Genomic DNA, 14,631 nt, shown 5'->3' with positions numbered 1-14,631 from the left:
GGCATGGGAGGAAGATGTAAGGGAATGAAATATTAAAACACTTCTAGACTCAGTTTCAGGGAAGTAGTCAGCCACAGTGTCATGATGGCAGTGAAGTAGCTACAGTGACATAATAGTTGTTGCTATAGCAACAGGAATAATCTGACAGTACATAGGAAGTGTCTGTTCCTAGCCACTGGCTGAAGAGACATAAGAGCAAACAGACGAAAGAAGCCGCACCTAGCTTGAGAGCTGCCCTACGGCAGAGCCGAAAATCATACAATCTGGAACGGTTATTTCAGTGGACAATGGGGCTGGTCAGGTAGAGTTTTAACATCTGATCATAAAATCTTTATGTTTTTGGCCCCAAGCAGTGGTTCACATTAAGATTCTGATTGGGAACTTGAACTTGGGCTTTGGGTATACATAGAATTCCTGTTTGACATGTTTCCTCCACTGCCTAGTGCCATCTGCCTGCAGAATCTGAATCCATCAGAGCAGCTCTGACTGGTGCATCCCCAGACAAGGCTGCGGATTTGCGTATTAGCACAGGGCTGAAAGTTAAGCACCCAAAAGATCAGTTGCTGAATGATGACAGATGTTCCTCTCCCTTTAAAACTCTTTGCAGGAAAAGGAGAAGAGATGACAATAAGGAAGACCCCCACCTTCCCCGTCATTCGAAGAGGAATAAGAAGGACCAGGCCTTCCAGGACCCGCAGGCTATAGAGGTAGGAACTATGGCCACCCAAGCTTCTCCACTTGACTCATTGCCCGCTCTGTGGTGTTCATTTCCATCTCCACAAGGCAAGAGAACTCTCCCAGATGCCCTCGGGAAAGTCTTCTTGGCTGCAATGGCTTTGGGGCAGAGCAGGATTTTAAGTATTGACATAAGTGTGATTTTACTGTGCATCAGAACAGAGACAGGGCTGACAGAGAGGCTTTCCCAAGCACAACCAGGAGGAATGGGGTTCCAGAAATTCCTCCACCTTGCAAAGGGGGAGGGAGAATCGAACCCCTTCTACGGTTGGGACAGAAATAAACTGCAAGAACAGAGAGGCATGCTACTGGCTACAGTGCTCTTCTGGCTTTCTCCCTGAAAACCTAAGAGCCAAGTGGGGTTATGTGAAGGGATTTGGGAAAGCTTTAGGGATGCTTGTGCTGAAGAGCTGGCATTTCAACTTCAACAGACTTCACTTTAACAACCAGTAAGTGGTAATGCACATGGTTTGGATGGAAGCATAACTTAGTGAGGAGGGAGCATTGTAAAGAGTTTCCGGACAAGTCTCATCAGGTAATGAGTAAGTATGGCTCAATGTTTCCTTTCCCAACAAGAGATAAAAGGCTTATCAACATGTGCCTTCTCTGGGACACAAACACAGGTAGGTTTTGGATAAAATGTACCCAGACCTACCCGAGTCAAGCAAGGAGTGTTCTTGACCCACAGAGTTTTCTGTTGCATATGGTCACCTAAATATGAATACTGGCCTTTGTTTCCAAGGTTAGCATCCTTAGACCTCCGTGTAAATCTGCTCCCTGGAACAAAGGTGTGAGATATGGTAGTGCAAACATAAGACCAAAAGCCTTGGTACATGTCTGTCTTCCTGATAAAGAACAATGGCTTCACAGTGTTGTCCTGATGGCTGAGTAAAAGAAGAAATGGACAGTGTGGGGTGAGCTGTGGGTCACTAGTACTGATCCCAGACCTCTACTCTGCTATTGATCACATGGGAACTAATGCTCAAGTTCCAAGGAAACAGTAGTAAGACAAATGGGAAAAATACATTAAGGGCCTCACACCTATTCCAGTTAGACTTCTGTGCATCCTTGATTTTCCCCAACTGTTGGGGCTACAGCTCTTTGTGACACCACTGTTTTAGGCTGGGTGAGTTAGGCTGTCTGCTGGAATGCTTGGTAGCCTCTTACATTTCTTTCTGGTGTTAGCAGTTTGTGGTCCATGCTGGTTAGTTTAACTGCCAGCCTCACAGGACATGGAACCCCCTGAGAGGAGGATCTCTTTTTAATACTCTTCTGTATTCTTTGAAATGTCATGCATGGATATGATATTTCTTGATCATCTTCACCTACAGTCTCTCCCTGAAGCTCTACTCTGGATTCCCCCAACCAATAGCAGTGGAAATGTCAGAACCTCCTTCTCACTGTGTATTCATGTTCCTGTTACACAATTGGGTTTGAGAAACGAATGTCTGTCAGGTATATACGAATGGAATTGGATGGAAAGCTGGGGTTGAAGGTAGAAAAATCGTGGATCCACTCGTGTTTCACTTTAGGAAGCATTATCCAGTTCTATATCACGAATATACATGAATTTCCATTCAGTGTTTGTGATGCTATTCCACGATAGCATGTTCCCTATGGCTTCCGTTTCCATATTTCCGTCATTACTGTCATTAGCCAATTGAAGGTCTCTTTCCACCTCCTGTGAAGCCTGGAGACCGGCCATCCTTCTTCCAGGTGCTGTCTTCCTTCTCTCCTGTGATTCTAAGCTGCTGTCTGCATCCCTGCCACCATCTGTCTGGCAGTTCCTTTTCTACAGCTGCTCACTGCACCCCACTTTCTGCAGCTGCCCCTTCCTTGGCCATAGCTTACACTGGAGGACTCAACCTGGGGAGCCTGCTAACCTCAATCCCGGGAATGTATGTTTACCCTGCCAGGAGTCCTCTGCAGAGGCTGGGATGTTCTCGTGTGTATGTACAGAGCTCTCAGCGACTCTTTCCTCCTCCACTCTCTGGGTATCACTGCATGTTCCTTTGTGTTTCTGCCAACATCATCAAGATGAGCACAGCCTGTTTGGAGATACTTTGCAAAACTGTGAGGGTAGCCTCTGTGTTCTTTGTCCTCCTTTCCCATCCGTCCATTAGAATATCTGTCTGCTCAGCTCAATGGAGTTCTCAGCATGAAACCCCAGGCATCCACATGTTCTTGCCATGACGGTTCTTGTGCTTTCTATGGCTGGAGAAATCCCCTAGGGACCACAAACTCTCATCTTATGATCATGTGTCTGCCTCTCAAAATCTTCCTCACACTCTTGATCTCTTGTTCTGCCTGTTAATATTCTGCCTGTCCTACACTGGCTGGTGCAGGTGCCTTTCATTCTTTCTTTTAGTCATTTATTTTATTCTTTAAGATCATAATATTATTATATCGTCTCCCCCTTCCCTTTGTCCCTTGAGACCCTTTCATATACCCCTCCTTCTTGCTCACTGTCAAATTTTTGGCCTCTTTTTCTTTAATGTGATCACACTTATACACACACACACACACACACACACACACACACACACACACAGTGACTCAAAAATACAACCTGCCGAGTCTGCATGATCTTATTTTATGCATGTGTTCTGGACTGAGCATTTGGTATTGGATAACCAGCTGGTGTGCTCTTTTCTCCCACTATCCCTTTAGTTGGCTATTGGTGTTATTTTTGTTTTCTTTTGTTTTGTTTTTGTAGCATTGAGTGACTCAGGCCTTCCCTGTCCACTTTGGCATGTCTGTTATGGTTGTTCTTCTGTTCATGCTTAGGCCCTCTTGGTGGTGAGACTTTATGGGTGCAGTTTCTCTCATTCCCAGAAGACAGTCTCACTGCAGACTCCATGATCCTCTGGTTCTAACAATCTTTCTGCCCCCCCTCTTCCACTGTTTTCCTTGTGTCTGTTGTGACGGGGCTCCACAATTCTGCATTTTCATTAGTTGTGCTTTTCTTTATTGGTTCTGTCTGTTGCATAAGGAAGTTTCCATGATGATGCATGGAGACCACACTTCTCTGTGGGTATAAGGTAAATATTTAGAATGTACTTAGGGAATATGCTGTCTTGGTAAAGTGGCAGTTACTGGTTCTCCAGATTCCATTACTACATCTACCCTTGGGTAGTTGGCTAAGTTTCCTGTACCAGGTGTGATTTCCCTCCTACTGATCAGGGCTTAAGGCTGATTAAGGGTCTGCAGGTTACTATTGATGTTTGTGCCACTATCGCACCCTTAGGGTTTTCTAACCGTGTTGGTCGTTGTAGTCCACGGGCATCATTGCTGGGTAGGACTGCTGGTTGCATCCCTCTTTTGCAAGCTTTTACTCATGAAAGGTAGTCAGCCATGATAGCTAGTCCTCAGGGAGGAGGCTTTCAGGTCAGTTCCAGCTCAGGGGCCTCTGGGGACAGGATGAGATTCCTTCTCCATTAGTAAATAAACAAGCATGTGTTTGGGTAGATTGGGCATCGAAAGGGCATGTGCCTACCCAGGCATTCTCTCACAAGTGCAGCCCAAGTGAGTATGGCTCTGAGCCTACTGAGACAAAAGCACCACAGGTGGTTCTCCGTCCTGTCCTCAAATAGAACTACACCTGTTCTCTGCTGGCCACACAGCTTCTCTGGCTCTGAGGAAAACATGCAGACTTTATTAAGACCTTGAACAACGTATAACCTTGCCAATGCACATGCAGCTGGGCCACATCATCATTGTTTAGCACACCTCGAATTTTTAAATGGTGAGGTGTTCTTCCCCAGATTCTTCTTAAATATGCTTTTATTTTATAGAGTGTGTGGATCTGCAAGGGTGTGCCCAAAACAAGTGCTAACTATGTTGAGAGTGCAGATAAACAAGAGTGGGCTTTGTGTGAATGAAGAGATGGCTGAGCAGTTGGTACATCCATTCTGAGGGGTTTCCATCCACTTGTAACTCCACTTGGAGAGCATGCATCCCCATGTTCTGACCTGCACAGGCACCTAAGTACTCATGGTGCACATAGCATATACTCAAGAACACATAAATCAATCAATCTTTTTGTTTGTTTGTTTTCAGACAGGGTTTTTCTGTATAGGCCTGGATGTCCTGAAACTCATTCTGTAGACCAGTCTTGCCTGGAACTCAAAGAAATCCAACTTCCTCACTCTCCAGGTGCTGGAATTAAAGGCATGTGCCACTACCACCCAGCCAATAAGTCTTCTTTTTTTTTCCTAAAGGATTGGGTTTCCTACTTGAGTGGGCATTCTGAACAGATGTTTCTAGGACCAGTCAGGACATGCTAAGAAGCATTTATGTGTCAATAAAATTTTGGACAGTCTTGAAGCATATCAGGTCTTTTATGTTCTGGGAAAAAAACTCACGTCTGAAACTGAAGTGTAGGAAGATGAAAATATTTCTCTTATGAAGAGCAGTTTGGGCTATCAAAAGGGCAAGCCGATCAAGCAGTAAACCAATTCACAGTTGGTCCTGCATCATAAATATTTCTTTAATTCAAAGATTCCTGCTCAAGGTCATTCTCACAGCAGGAATGTTACATTGTCCAGGCTTTGTAAGTGGGAGGACTGTTGATTAGATGAATAGCCACTGTGGATGGAGAAAGCACTGCTGGGGAGTAGAAGGTTAGTCTGTCTTCGCCACAATGGAGCATATTAAAGGCAAACACACAGTATAGAAAGCACACTGAACCACAAATAGGAGACCAAGGGGTGTCAGATATTAGAAATGCTGAGTGTTGACATACAGCTGTCATTTAAAATAACAAAGGCATTTGGAGATATGAGTGGAGCCTTGAATTGGTATAGGAAGAACACTTATGTCCACTCTTGGGGACAGGTATGGAAAGATCCTGTTATTTGTGTGTGTACCTGTGCATGTATATATATGTAAATGGGGCTTTCCCCATCATTTCTTTGCCACATTGGAACATGGACCTGCATTCCATCTTACTTGTTTCATCAAATCCCTATCACAGTCTGCAGCATTGATTTCTGCTTTCTCCTGGAGGTTGGGAGCACATTTCCCTGGTGCAGGTAATTGGGATGCACGGTACAAACAGGGCCAGAGGATATGTGGAGGCATTTGGAGTGAGAAAGCCTGTGTTTGAACCCTCTCCCTGACATTCCCAGAGACTGGCCTTTGGGCCTGTGGGACATCTCTTTCCTGGTCTGTCAAATGGGTACCATTAACCCCAGCTTGAGCGATGGTGCTGCTGTGAGAAAGGAACGAGCTACCCAAGTGATTGCACTTTATAGACTGTGAAGCCTTTTGTAGAGTGTGATGCCAGTATTCTTCAAGCTGAACAGGAAATGATGACAGTATCATAATAGCCATCCTCCTTCTGTCTTTCTCCTTCCAGTCATCAAGCACTGATAATGAAAAGATCCACAGCAGCATCGATGACACCAAGAGAGAAAGTGTTCCAAAGAGCAGCTTAAACCAGGACATCGCTGAACTTAACTCCGATGTCCCCGAGTTCTCCCACGAGGACGATGCATTGGGCCAAGACCATGGTCCTTACTCCCACATTAACCAGATCTTGAAGGAAGCTCATTTATACAAACTACAGCAGAGAGGACAATCTTCAACATGATCACCTAGGCCTCCTCTTCCCTTGTTTATAAAAGGCAATGGCATTCACATAAAGCAGTCTTGGCTTTTGTCTGTATTTTCAGTAAGAGGTCAATGGGCATTTGTAATCTTTTACTGTTTTGCTCCACCACTGCGATTTCAAAAGGTCCTTTGTAGCTTGAGTTTTCCTGACTGGCCCACGGTCAGGGCAAAACTCTCTCACCTGCCAGTCCCACAGCACTCAAACCCAACCAAGTAAACACAGAGACTTATATTGGTTACAAACTCTATGGCCGTGGCAGGCTTCTTGCTATCTGTTCTTACAGCTTAAATTAATCCATTTCTATAAGTCTGCACCTTGCCACGTGACTCGTGGCTTACCGGCATCTTCACATGCTGTTTCTCATCTTGGCGGCTGGCAGTGTCTCTGACTCAGCCTTCCACTTCCCAGCTTTATTCTCCTCCTTGTCCCGCCTACACTTCCTGCCTAGCCAATGGCCAATCAGTGTTTTATTTATTGACTAATTAGCAACACATTTGCCATACAGAACATTCCACAGCAGTCCTTCATGACAGTTTTATATGTTTTCTGTCAAGTCTGGTGTCCAGTTCATGTTAAAATAGCAACATGAGGACTTCTCCTGATACTGAATGACTTATATGTTCAATTCGGGTTGGGTTCCAAGTCACTCATCTAGGGTCTCTGTGTTAAATGTCATTTTAAAATGTGACTCCTGAAAAGCTAAGTGGCCCAAAAAAGAATGTGTGGTTTTCATTAAAACTTGAAAGAAGAAACAACAAGAAGAAACGAGCCAACACCAACCGGTAATGAGCATTGGGTAGGAGGGAGAATGTGACTGGTTCTCATTCTGCAATGAATGACAGGGCCGCTCCTCAGAAGGGAGATGTTCTACAGAAATCAATCTCTACTTACAATGGTGCCAATGTCAGCCCATGCAGTTGTAAATGTGAAGCCTGTGTCTAGTAACTGCACTCTTTGTATTCCAAGGGAGAAGCCTTCTTCCTTGAATGCTCCCGTGTGTGCCCTTCAGACCTTGTGCAAAGCACTTGTAATTCTGTCAGAGAAGTGCATAGCAATGCCGTGGCTTAAGTGCAAACCCTACTTGTGAACTCTTATGTATTGTTCCTTACAGTTCCATCTATTATGTCTAATGTCGATAAAGTCTAAGCTACTGGACGTGATATCTGACTCAAGAGGTCTTGTAAAGCTGGGTGGGATGACTGTCCGTTGTATAACAAGTCTTTCTTGGCAAGAGGGCATCTCACATCATCAAAATCCATACAGTTGTTTGGGGCAGGGTGGGCTAGTGGAACACAAGGAGCTCAGCCTGCCTCTGCTTCCAGTGCGCTAGGATTCACTGCTTGTGCCATCATATCTGATCTTTCTAAGACGTTTATTTGGGTTGTGTTTAAAGTCAGGCTCTGACCATGTGACCAAGCTGGAACTGGAATGACTGTGTACCTCCAGCTGGACTCAAACTCCTGGAAATCTGCCTGCTTCATCTCTTGTCCTGTGTCAACACCTTACTGTCTTTTGCAAGTTATTTAAGTGGTTATCACCAGCCTATGTCCTAACAGATCCCAAGTCCTTATTGGAATGGTGGAATCTCACCCTCCACAAATGTCCCTCGTGTAAAGTACAAGTATTTTGTAAGAACCAGCAGGCAAGAGAAGGGATCTTTTTCCACTGAAGAATCAAGTAGCTGAACAAGGAAAGAAGCTTTCGCCAAGGGTGATACAAGGCTTGTTTTTAGGGAGTAAGAACCTAACTGGCCTCTAGGAACAATCTAGTATGGGCTACACCCCAGTGAGTTCCTCCCAACACCCCTTGAGACAGAAGTAGGGTGAGCTTTAGAAGTCAGAGGCAGGGAGGGAACCTTGACACAAGTCGTCCACCTGTCCATCAGATCCTGAAGAAAGTGACAGGAGTCCATGAGCAGCTTAAGGCACACAACTGCAGAGAAAGAACACCAGAGTTGAAAAGCGGGTCTTTTTAACTTAGTACAAGCTCCCTTTCCTCTAACGTAGGTGGGCTGTTTTAGGCAAGGCCTGTTGATTCTAGACACTTCAGCAGGAGATGTCCACTCATTGCCTTGTGCAACTAGACAGTATTTAAACCTAGTGATGCCGTCCATGATGCTTACAGTGGACCAGAGAATGACAACAGTCTCTCCTTCCTCTCTTCTGCTCTGTGCTTCTCTGTCTGCCCCACCTGCCTCTCTCTCACACACTCTGTCTCCCTCCATCTCTGACCTTCACTCTCTCTCTAGCTCTCCCTCCCTCTCTCCCTGACTTTACTCCCTCCATCTCCAAATCAAGACCTTTGACCTGATACCCACATCCTCCTGGTGGTTTTTCATACACAACTACTACTTGATGCATGGAGCAATTCAATGTCTTTAGTCAGGATGGGCTTGTCTACTCATGGCCACAGACAAGAGGGATATCTTGACTCAAGTTACGCAAGAAGGAATTTGAGGGACAAACTTTATGGTGGACTTGTTTGTACCCATTGAATGACCCCTGGACAAGTCCAAATGAGCAGAGGAGTTTCTTATATATTCCTTCCTGGATGTCTTATCACCAGCATTATTGTGAAGTTCCTCAGTTGGGCCACGGGCAGATGGCACTGGTTTCACTTTGTGATTTTTCACTTGAGAGACATGACAGTCACCTGCATGATATCACAATCCTCATGCTATCCTTTCTACTTACTCGCACATGGTCCCTGCTGCAGATTAACATGATCATTAGATCATTTCCTCTGGGGAATCCTTTTCTGTCTACTTGACCACAACACAGAACAGACTGAGACAAAGGTCACTTCCAGCTCTCCATCAAACCCTAACTGTTAAAGGATTTTCTGAAGTCTTGTGCCATTCTCTACATCATCATTATTTTCCCACATCATGTGAGGTCTGTGTATTAAGATCACTTGTATCCTCACCAGTTGAGGCAGATTTTGGAGCTGACTCTAATTAACACCTGTTATCTCATCCTGTAATACTTGGTATCAGATGTGAGTGATTGTGGTCAGGATCAATTCTGAAAAAAAGAAATGGTTAACGGTATGAACCAAGACAAGAGGAGGGAGATGCAGAATTCTTCACAAGGTGGTCCTCTCAGTCTGTGTGTGTGTGTGTGTGTGTGTGTGTGTGTGTGTGTGTTTCTTTAAAGTAAGAGAGTTTGATAGGGACCACATGCATAAACATGGCACACTTTCTTGACCTTTGTGAGAGAGGTCCAATACTGTTACAATCCTGAGTGACTGGCCTTTGCGACACTTTTGGCCACTGTATTTTCATATGCTGAGATTTCCTGTTGAGCAATTAAATTTAGTTGTCAGTTTTCAAAACACCATAGCACATACAGGATAAATGAAGCTATTGGTGAAATTATTTAGGCCACTCCACGTAGTTAAAAGGAGATTTATTTACTGGCATAACTTACAAATTGAGGGATAGGTAGGTCGCGGGGTCTGGGGAAGGTGTATCACAGTCCAGCGGTGTTCTCTGGAGCTCTCCTCTGTCTACCTCCACCATCCAGCGTCCTGGAACCAAGAGAGCATTCGCCGATCCGGATCTCCGGTCCCCAGGTGCCTCCCTTGGCCCCGCCTTGTAGGCGTGACAGTTGCCGAAGTCTCAATGGGGGTTGGAACTTCCAGAACAGAGCTGGAATGGCTACCCACTACATCTCCCCCTTTTTGTCTAAATAAGAAAGTTCTAACCTAATACAAGACTATATACAAAGGAATGGTTATCAAATATTGTCCAGGAATAATGAGGGATAATGACCTAGATAAGATGGAACTACAACCAATGCAAACAATATCAAGCAAGAAACACATATTAAAATCCGGAGAAGTATAGAGCATAGATAAATGGCATGTTACAAAGATCATTCCAAAAGGTGTCCTACCCTAAAGAACCTGAATCTAATACTTAATATGTTCTATCTACTAATTTGTAACTATAACTGCTAGTCTTCAATCCCATCAAAGACCTGAGAAGGAATATAATGGTACCTGAGAAATGGTAGATGGATGCAAGCAACTTTCGGGAATCTAAGTGCTGTGGATATCGCTATATGTAAATAAACTCTGATTGGCCAATAGCCAGACAGGAAGTATAGGCGGGACTAAGAGAGAAGAGAATTGAGGGAACAGGAAGGGAAGAGAGAGACTGCCTGGAGCCGCCGCCAGGAGAAGGAAGATGTAAGGTACCAGTAAGCCATGAGCCATGTGGCAAAGTAAAGATTAATAGAAATGGGCTAAATATAAGAGTAAGAGCTAGACAGTGACAGGCCTGAGCTAATGGCCAAGCAGTTTAAATAATGTAAGAGTTCATGTGTTTATTTTATAAGTGGGCTCTGGGACTGGTGGGACTTGGTGGTGGGAGCTGGAGAGAAATTCTCCAGCTACAAATGGCGCCCAACGTGGTGGCAAGAGTTTCCACCTAAAAACTTAGAAAAAAGATTCTAAAACGGACCTAAAACAGCTTCCTAATTGTCTCTCTCAAATAAGTGGCAGCTGCCGGTTTGAGCTACTGGCGGGTTCCTAGCGGGTGCTCTCGACCTGCAGTATGGTGGGAATGAGGCCTCTGCAAGTAGCACATTAAACTGTGTGGTGAATTTAGCCTTTGCTAGTACAAAACAAAAAAAGAGGTTTCTGGGCTACACGCTACTTTGGTAAAAGTGTAGACCCACTATTTCTGAGAGTTATGGCTCCCAGAGCTGGCGGAAAGTGGACCGCGGCCATGTTGGGAAGCTGAAGTGGGCGGAGCCAGCAGCCACTGCCCCGTTTCAGGCTTAGAAGGCTGCAGTTTAAAAGGAATAGGCTCAAGCTAATATAAAAAAATAAGCCACGTAAAGATGACTACCACACAGAGAATCTGGATTATGTTCTCTTTGATATTCGTAACTGCAGAAAAACATTTGATTGTAAAAGCTGTTGAGTTATGCCAAAATGTATATTTTAAAGGTACCTTGACTTCAAAATTTGGATATAAGGATATGTTGCTTTGGAAAAGAGTCTCTGCTCTTGTTTCCACAGAAAGCCAGAGACTATGGATTTGTTCCAGATTAAGATACATCAGGTTTGACCAGCCAAGACCCCCTGAAAGGTCTCCAATGACACCATGGCCCAGATGATTCAACATCCAGAATGGTTTCAAGTCAACTGGCTCAGATATACAGCCTCACGGACTACTCCATGATCCTAAAATTTTCTTTCTGTCTCCAGAAGATACAGCACCCCCCTCCAGCAGGAAGTAGTAAGAGAAGCTACGCCCAAATTCCCAAATATACCAAGCTGGCTTTAGAGATGGAATTGGCTCACTCCCCCTCTAAACCCAGACATATTGCTCAAAAAAAAAAAATGGTTAAGAGATTCTTGTGTCCCAAATCAGAAGAGCCCTCTGGTGTGGGACAGAGAAAAAACAATATTTTTATTTAAATCAGGTTGATTATAAATACAATCTCTTTCTAAAACAAAAAGGGGGATAGTTTAGATATGATAGGATGAAAGGGTAGATTAATGAACCTACTTTTAAAGAGTAACAACTTGTTTAAAATGTTTTACATTGCTATAGATTTAGTTTATTGATACAAATTTAAACTTAATTTTGTTATACTGTATATATATTTCTATTCTTGTTTGAGGTATTATGTTTATGTAACTCATTTAAAATTGTAATGGATAATTAAAAAATAGATTAATAGTTAGTCATCTATGATAATATTTGTAGCCATGTTAGTTAAGTCTTCTAGGTATACATAGATATATTTCAGATAGATAGGTAGTCTTCAAACACTTCAAAGACCTACAGAATATGGCATTTAAAATGTTTTAAAAGTTTAGACTTTTTGGACAGTGAGACATGTCTGCTCCTGACAGCACCGATTTACTTCAGAGAGGAGGATGGGCATCGAAGACACTCCATATGGAGTTTATCTTCACCTTGACAAAAATAGCCATTTGGGCAAGAAACTGTTCTTGCCTGGACTGCTTGATCAACTGGACATGCAGGACCCATAGAAAGGTGACCACTGAACTTTGCTTGACAAAATGGTCCTTCAGGTTCCTGCTTTGCAGAGAAAATTGCCAGACATTCTACAAGACACAGAAAAAAGTGAATAAGAGACTCTAGGCCTGGGGGCTGAAGACAGATGCCCCAACTTTACAAGAAAACTTTGCATGACTGTCCAGGCTCAGCTGTCTCTGTCTACCCTGCAAGACTCCCAAAAGTTGCTTGCATCCTTCTCCCATTTCTCAGGCAGTGTTATATCCTTCTGAGGTCTTTGATGTGGTTAAAGACTAGATACTTAAAATTTTCCTTAGTTATAATAAAAGATAAGTTAGATATAAAACCTTAAACTCACAAATATAAGATAGATAGGATCTCTTCTTTAATATTGTATCTGTAATTCTTGCTTGATAATTGTTTTGTTATATGTAATTTTACTATGTTAAAGTTAAAACCTTCCTTTTTTAAAAAAAAGAAAAGGGGAAGTGCTGTGGATATCGCTATATGTAAATAAACTCTGATTGGCCAATAGCCAGACAGGAAGTATAGGCAGGACTAAGAGAGAAGAGAATTGAGGGAACAGGAAGGGAAGAGAGAGACTGCCTGGAGCCGCCGCCAGGAGAAGGAAGATGTAAGGTACCAGTAAGCCATGAGCCATGTGGCAAAGTAAAGATTAATAGAAATGGGCTAAATATAAGAGTAAGAGCTAGACAGTGACAGGCCTGAGCTAATGGCCAAGCAGTTTAAATAATGTAAGAGTTCGTGTGTTTATTTTATAAGTGGGCTCTGGGACTGGTGGTACTTGGTGGCGGGAGCTGGAGAGAAATTCTCCAGCTACATGAAGCTAAAAAGGAAGAGCTGATAATTGACGGCCCTCTGGGGATAAACTGTACTGGTCATTTCTTCTCGTGGAAGAGGAAAGTTGTCCAAGGACTTGCCGTCAAATAGAAATGAAAACACAAGCCTGCTGGTGGAAGCCTGTAATCCCCACTAGCTGGGAGGCTGAGGCAGGAGGATGACAGGCTCTAAGGCAGAGCTACAGATTGAGTTCAAGGATAGTCTGTGTAGAGGATGTGAGAGTTTGTGTCAAAAGAAAATTTCAAAAGAAAAGGCTGCTGTAAATATAGTCCAGAGGTAGATTATGCTTACTCTGTATCAGGCCCTAGGTTCAATCCCATGTACAGACAAAAGTAAACATACACAAATAAATAAAAACCCAGTAAAGTGTCCACAAGTTTTATGGAATGTATTTCCCATGTAGGCATCTCTCAGGAGTCAATGTAAGTATGAGATCAGACTGGATCTTCTTTCTTGCTAGTAGAAAGTCGTAAAGAGGTGATGTAGCACACAGGGACAACATGCTGGTAAGTTACTCAACCAATAGGACTGTACTGATGCAATCATAACCTTCATTACCACTCTCTTTTACAATGCTTGATCTGGTGGTATCCCTGTGACCCAGGACTGGACATTGACTTCCTACTGCTCATCTTAAGCATGGTCAGTTAAGTCTCCTTTATGTTCTGAGGGCCTTCATTGTTGACGTTGACTTGACACATGCTTGGTGATTTCTCAACTCTCTGAGTGGCCTCATTTACTCAAATGCTAACAGTCTTGTATTGACTGGCAGCATCCAGTCATGAACAGGACGATGTTTTCTTTGATACTCTTGTGGTCATGTGATGATCGTTGGGTATGCTCCACAGCATGCTGCAGTTAGGCCCATGTTCATTATGTGATATGCTTCCCTAATACCTCAGACTGATTACATGGCATTTTATACAGAGTCCATGCCTCTAGGCATGTCAAAGACAGAGATTGATCTCCACAGTGAGAACCTACTTAAGTCTGTGGGTCTCTCATCAGAGGGAAGATGAATCAGAAAGGCATTAGTCCAGTTTAACCTACAATTGAAACTCTAATTTCCAAAGGCAGTTGACCCACAAGGTCTGAAGCCGAAACACTGCCTGGGGAGCCACTATTGGCAAATGGACTGTGGCACATCCCATTCATGAAGGCAGTAATAGGAGGCAAGTGGTGAAGGTTCTCAATCTGGATGGAGAGTGACATGCTTGATCTGTTTGCTAGGATCTGGTCATCTGGAGGGGACCGGCTGCTGCTGAGAACCTACAAGGGTAAAACTCGGGAGCACATTGTGTGGAACTACTGGAGGTCAACTTTTGGAATCTTTTATCAGAGTTTAAAGAAGAATGCTCAAGTCAAGTGTAGTAAGGGCAGGCTTTTCCCCATCAGTCAGAGCGCCCCCATCCCCACTGAGAAA

The 14,631-nt window shown here is 43.7% G+C and overlaps 1 protein-coding gene across 1 annotated transcript; it reads left to right on the top strand.

Moving 5' to 3' along the window:
- The first annotated feature begins 200 nt into the window (after nucleotides 1-200).
- Nucleotides 201-6,338, top strand: LOC131899888 (protein FAM104A-like). The gene is made up of 3 exons (XM_059251352.1): nucleotides 201-301; nucleotides 608-707; nucleotides 6,095-6,338. The coding sequence occupies exons 1-3, from the start codon at nucleotides 288-290 to the stop codon at nucleotides 6,326-6,328; spliced, it is 348 nt and encodes a 115-aa protein (XP_059107335.1). The 5' UTR covers nucleotides 201-287; the 3' UTR covers nucleotides 6,329-6,338.
- Nucleotides 6,339-14,631: the final 8,293 nt, after the last annotated feature.

This window comes from Peromyscus eremicus, chromosome X, assembly GCF_949786415.1.
Source record: "Peromyscus eremicus chromosome X, PerEre_H2_v1, whole genome shotgun sequence".
In the NCBI taxonomy this organism is placed as follows: Eukaryota; Metazoa; Chordata; class Mammalia; order Rodentia; family Cricetidae; genus Peromyscus; species Peromyscus eremicus.
The sequence above is the reverse complement of the archived record's forward strand: the minus strand, read 5'-3'. Positions and strand labels throughout refer to the sequence as shown.

Bases quoted from the DNA above. Each gene is read 5' to 3' on its own strand.
- LOC131899888 (XM_059251352.1), top strand. The intron at 708-6,094 runs GTAGGAACTATG...TTCTCCTTCCAG, and splicing joins AGGACCCGCAGGCTATAGAG to TCATCAAGCACTGATAATGA.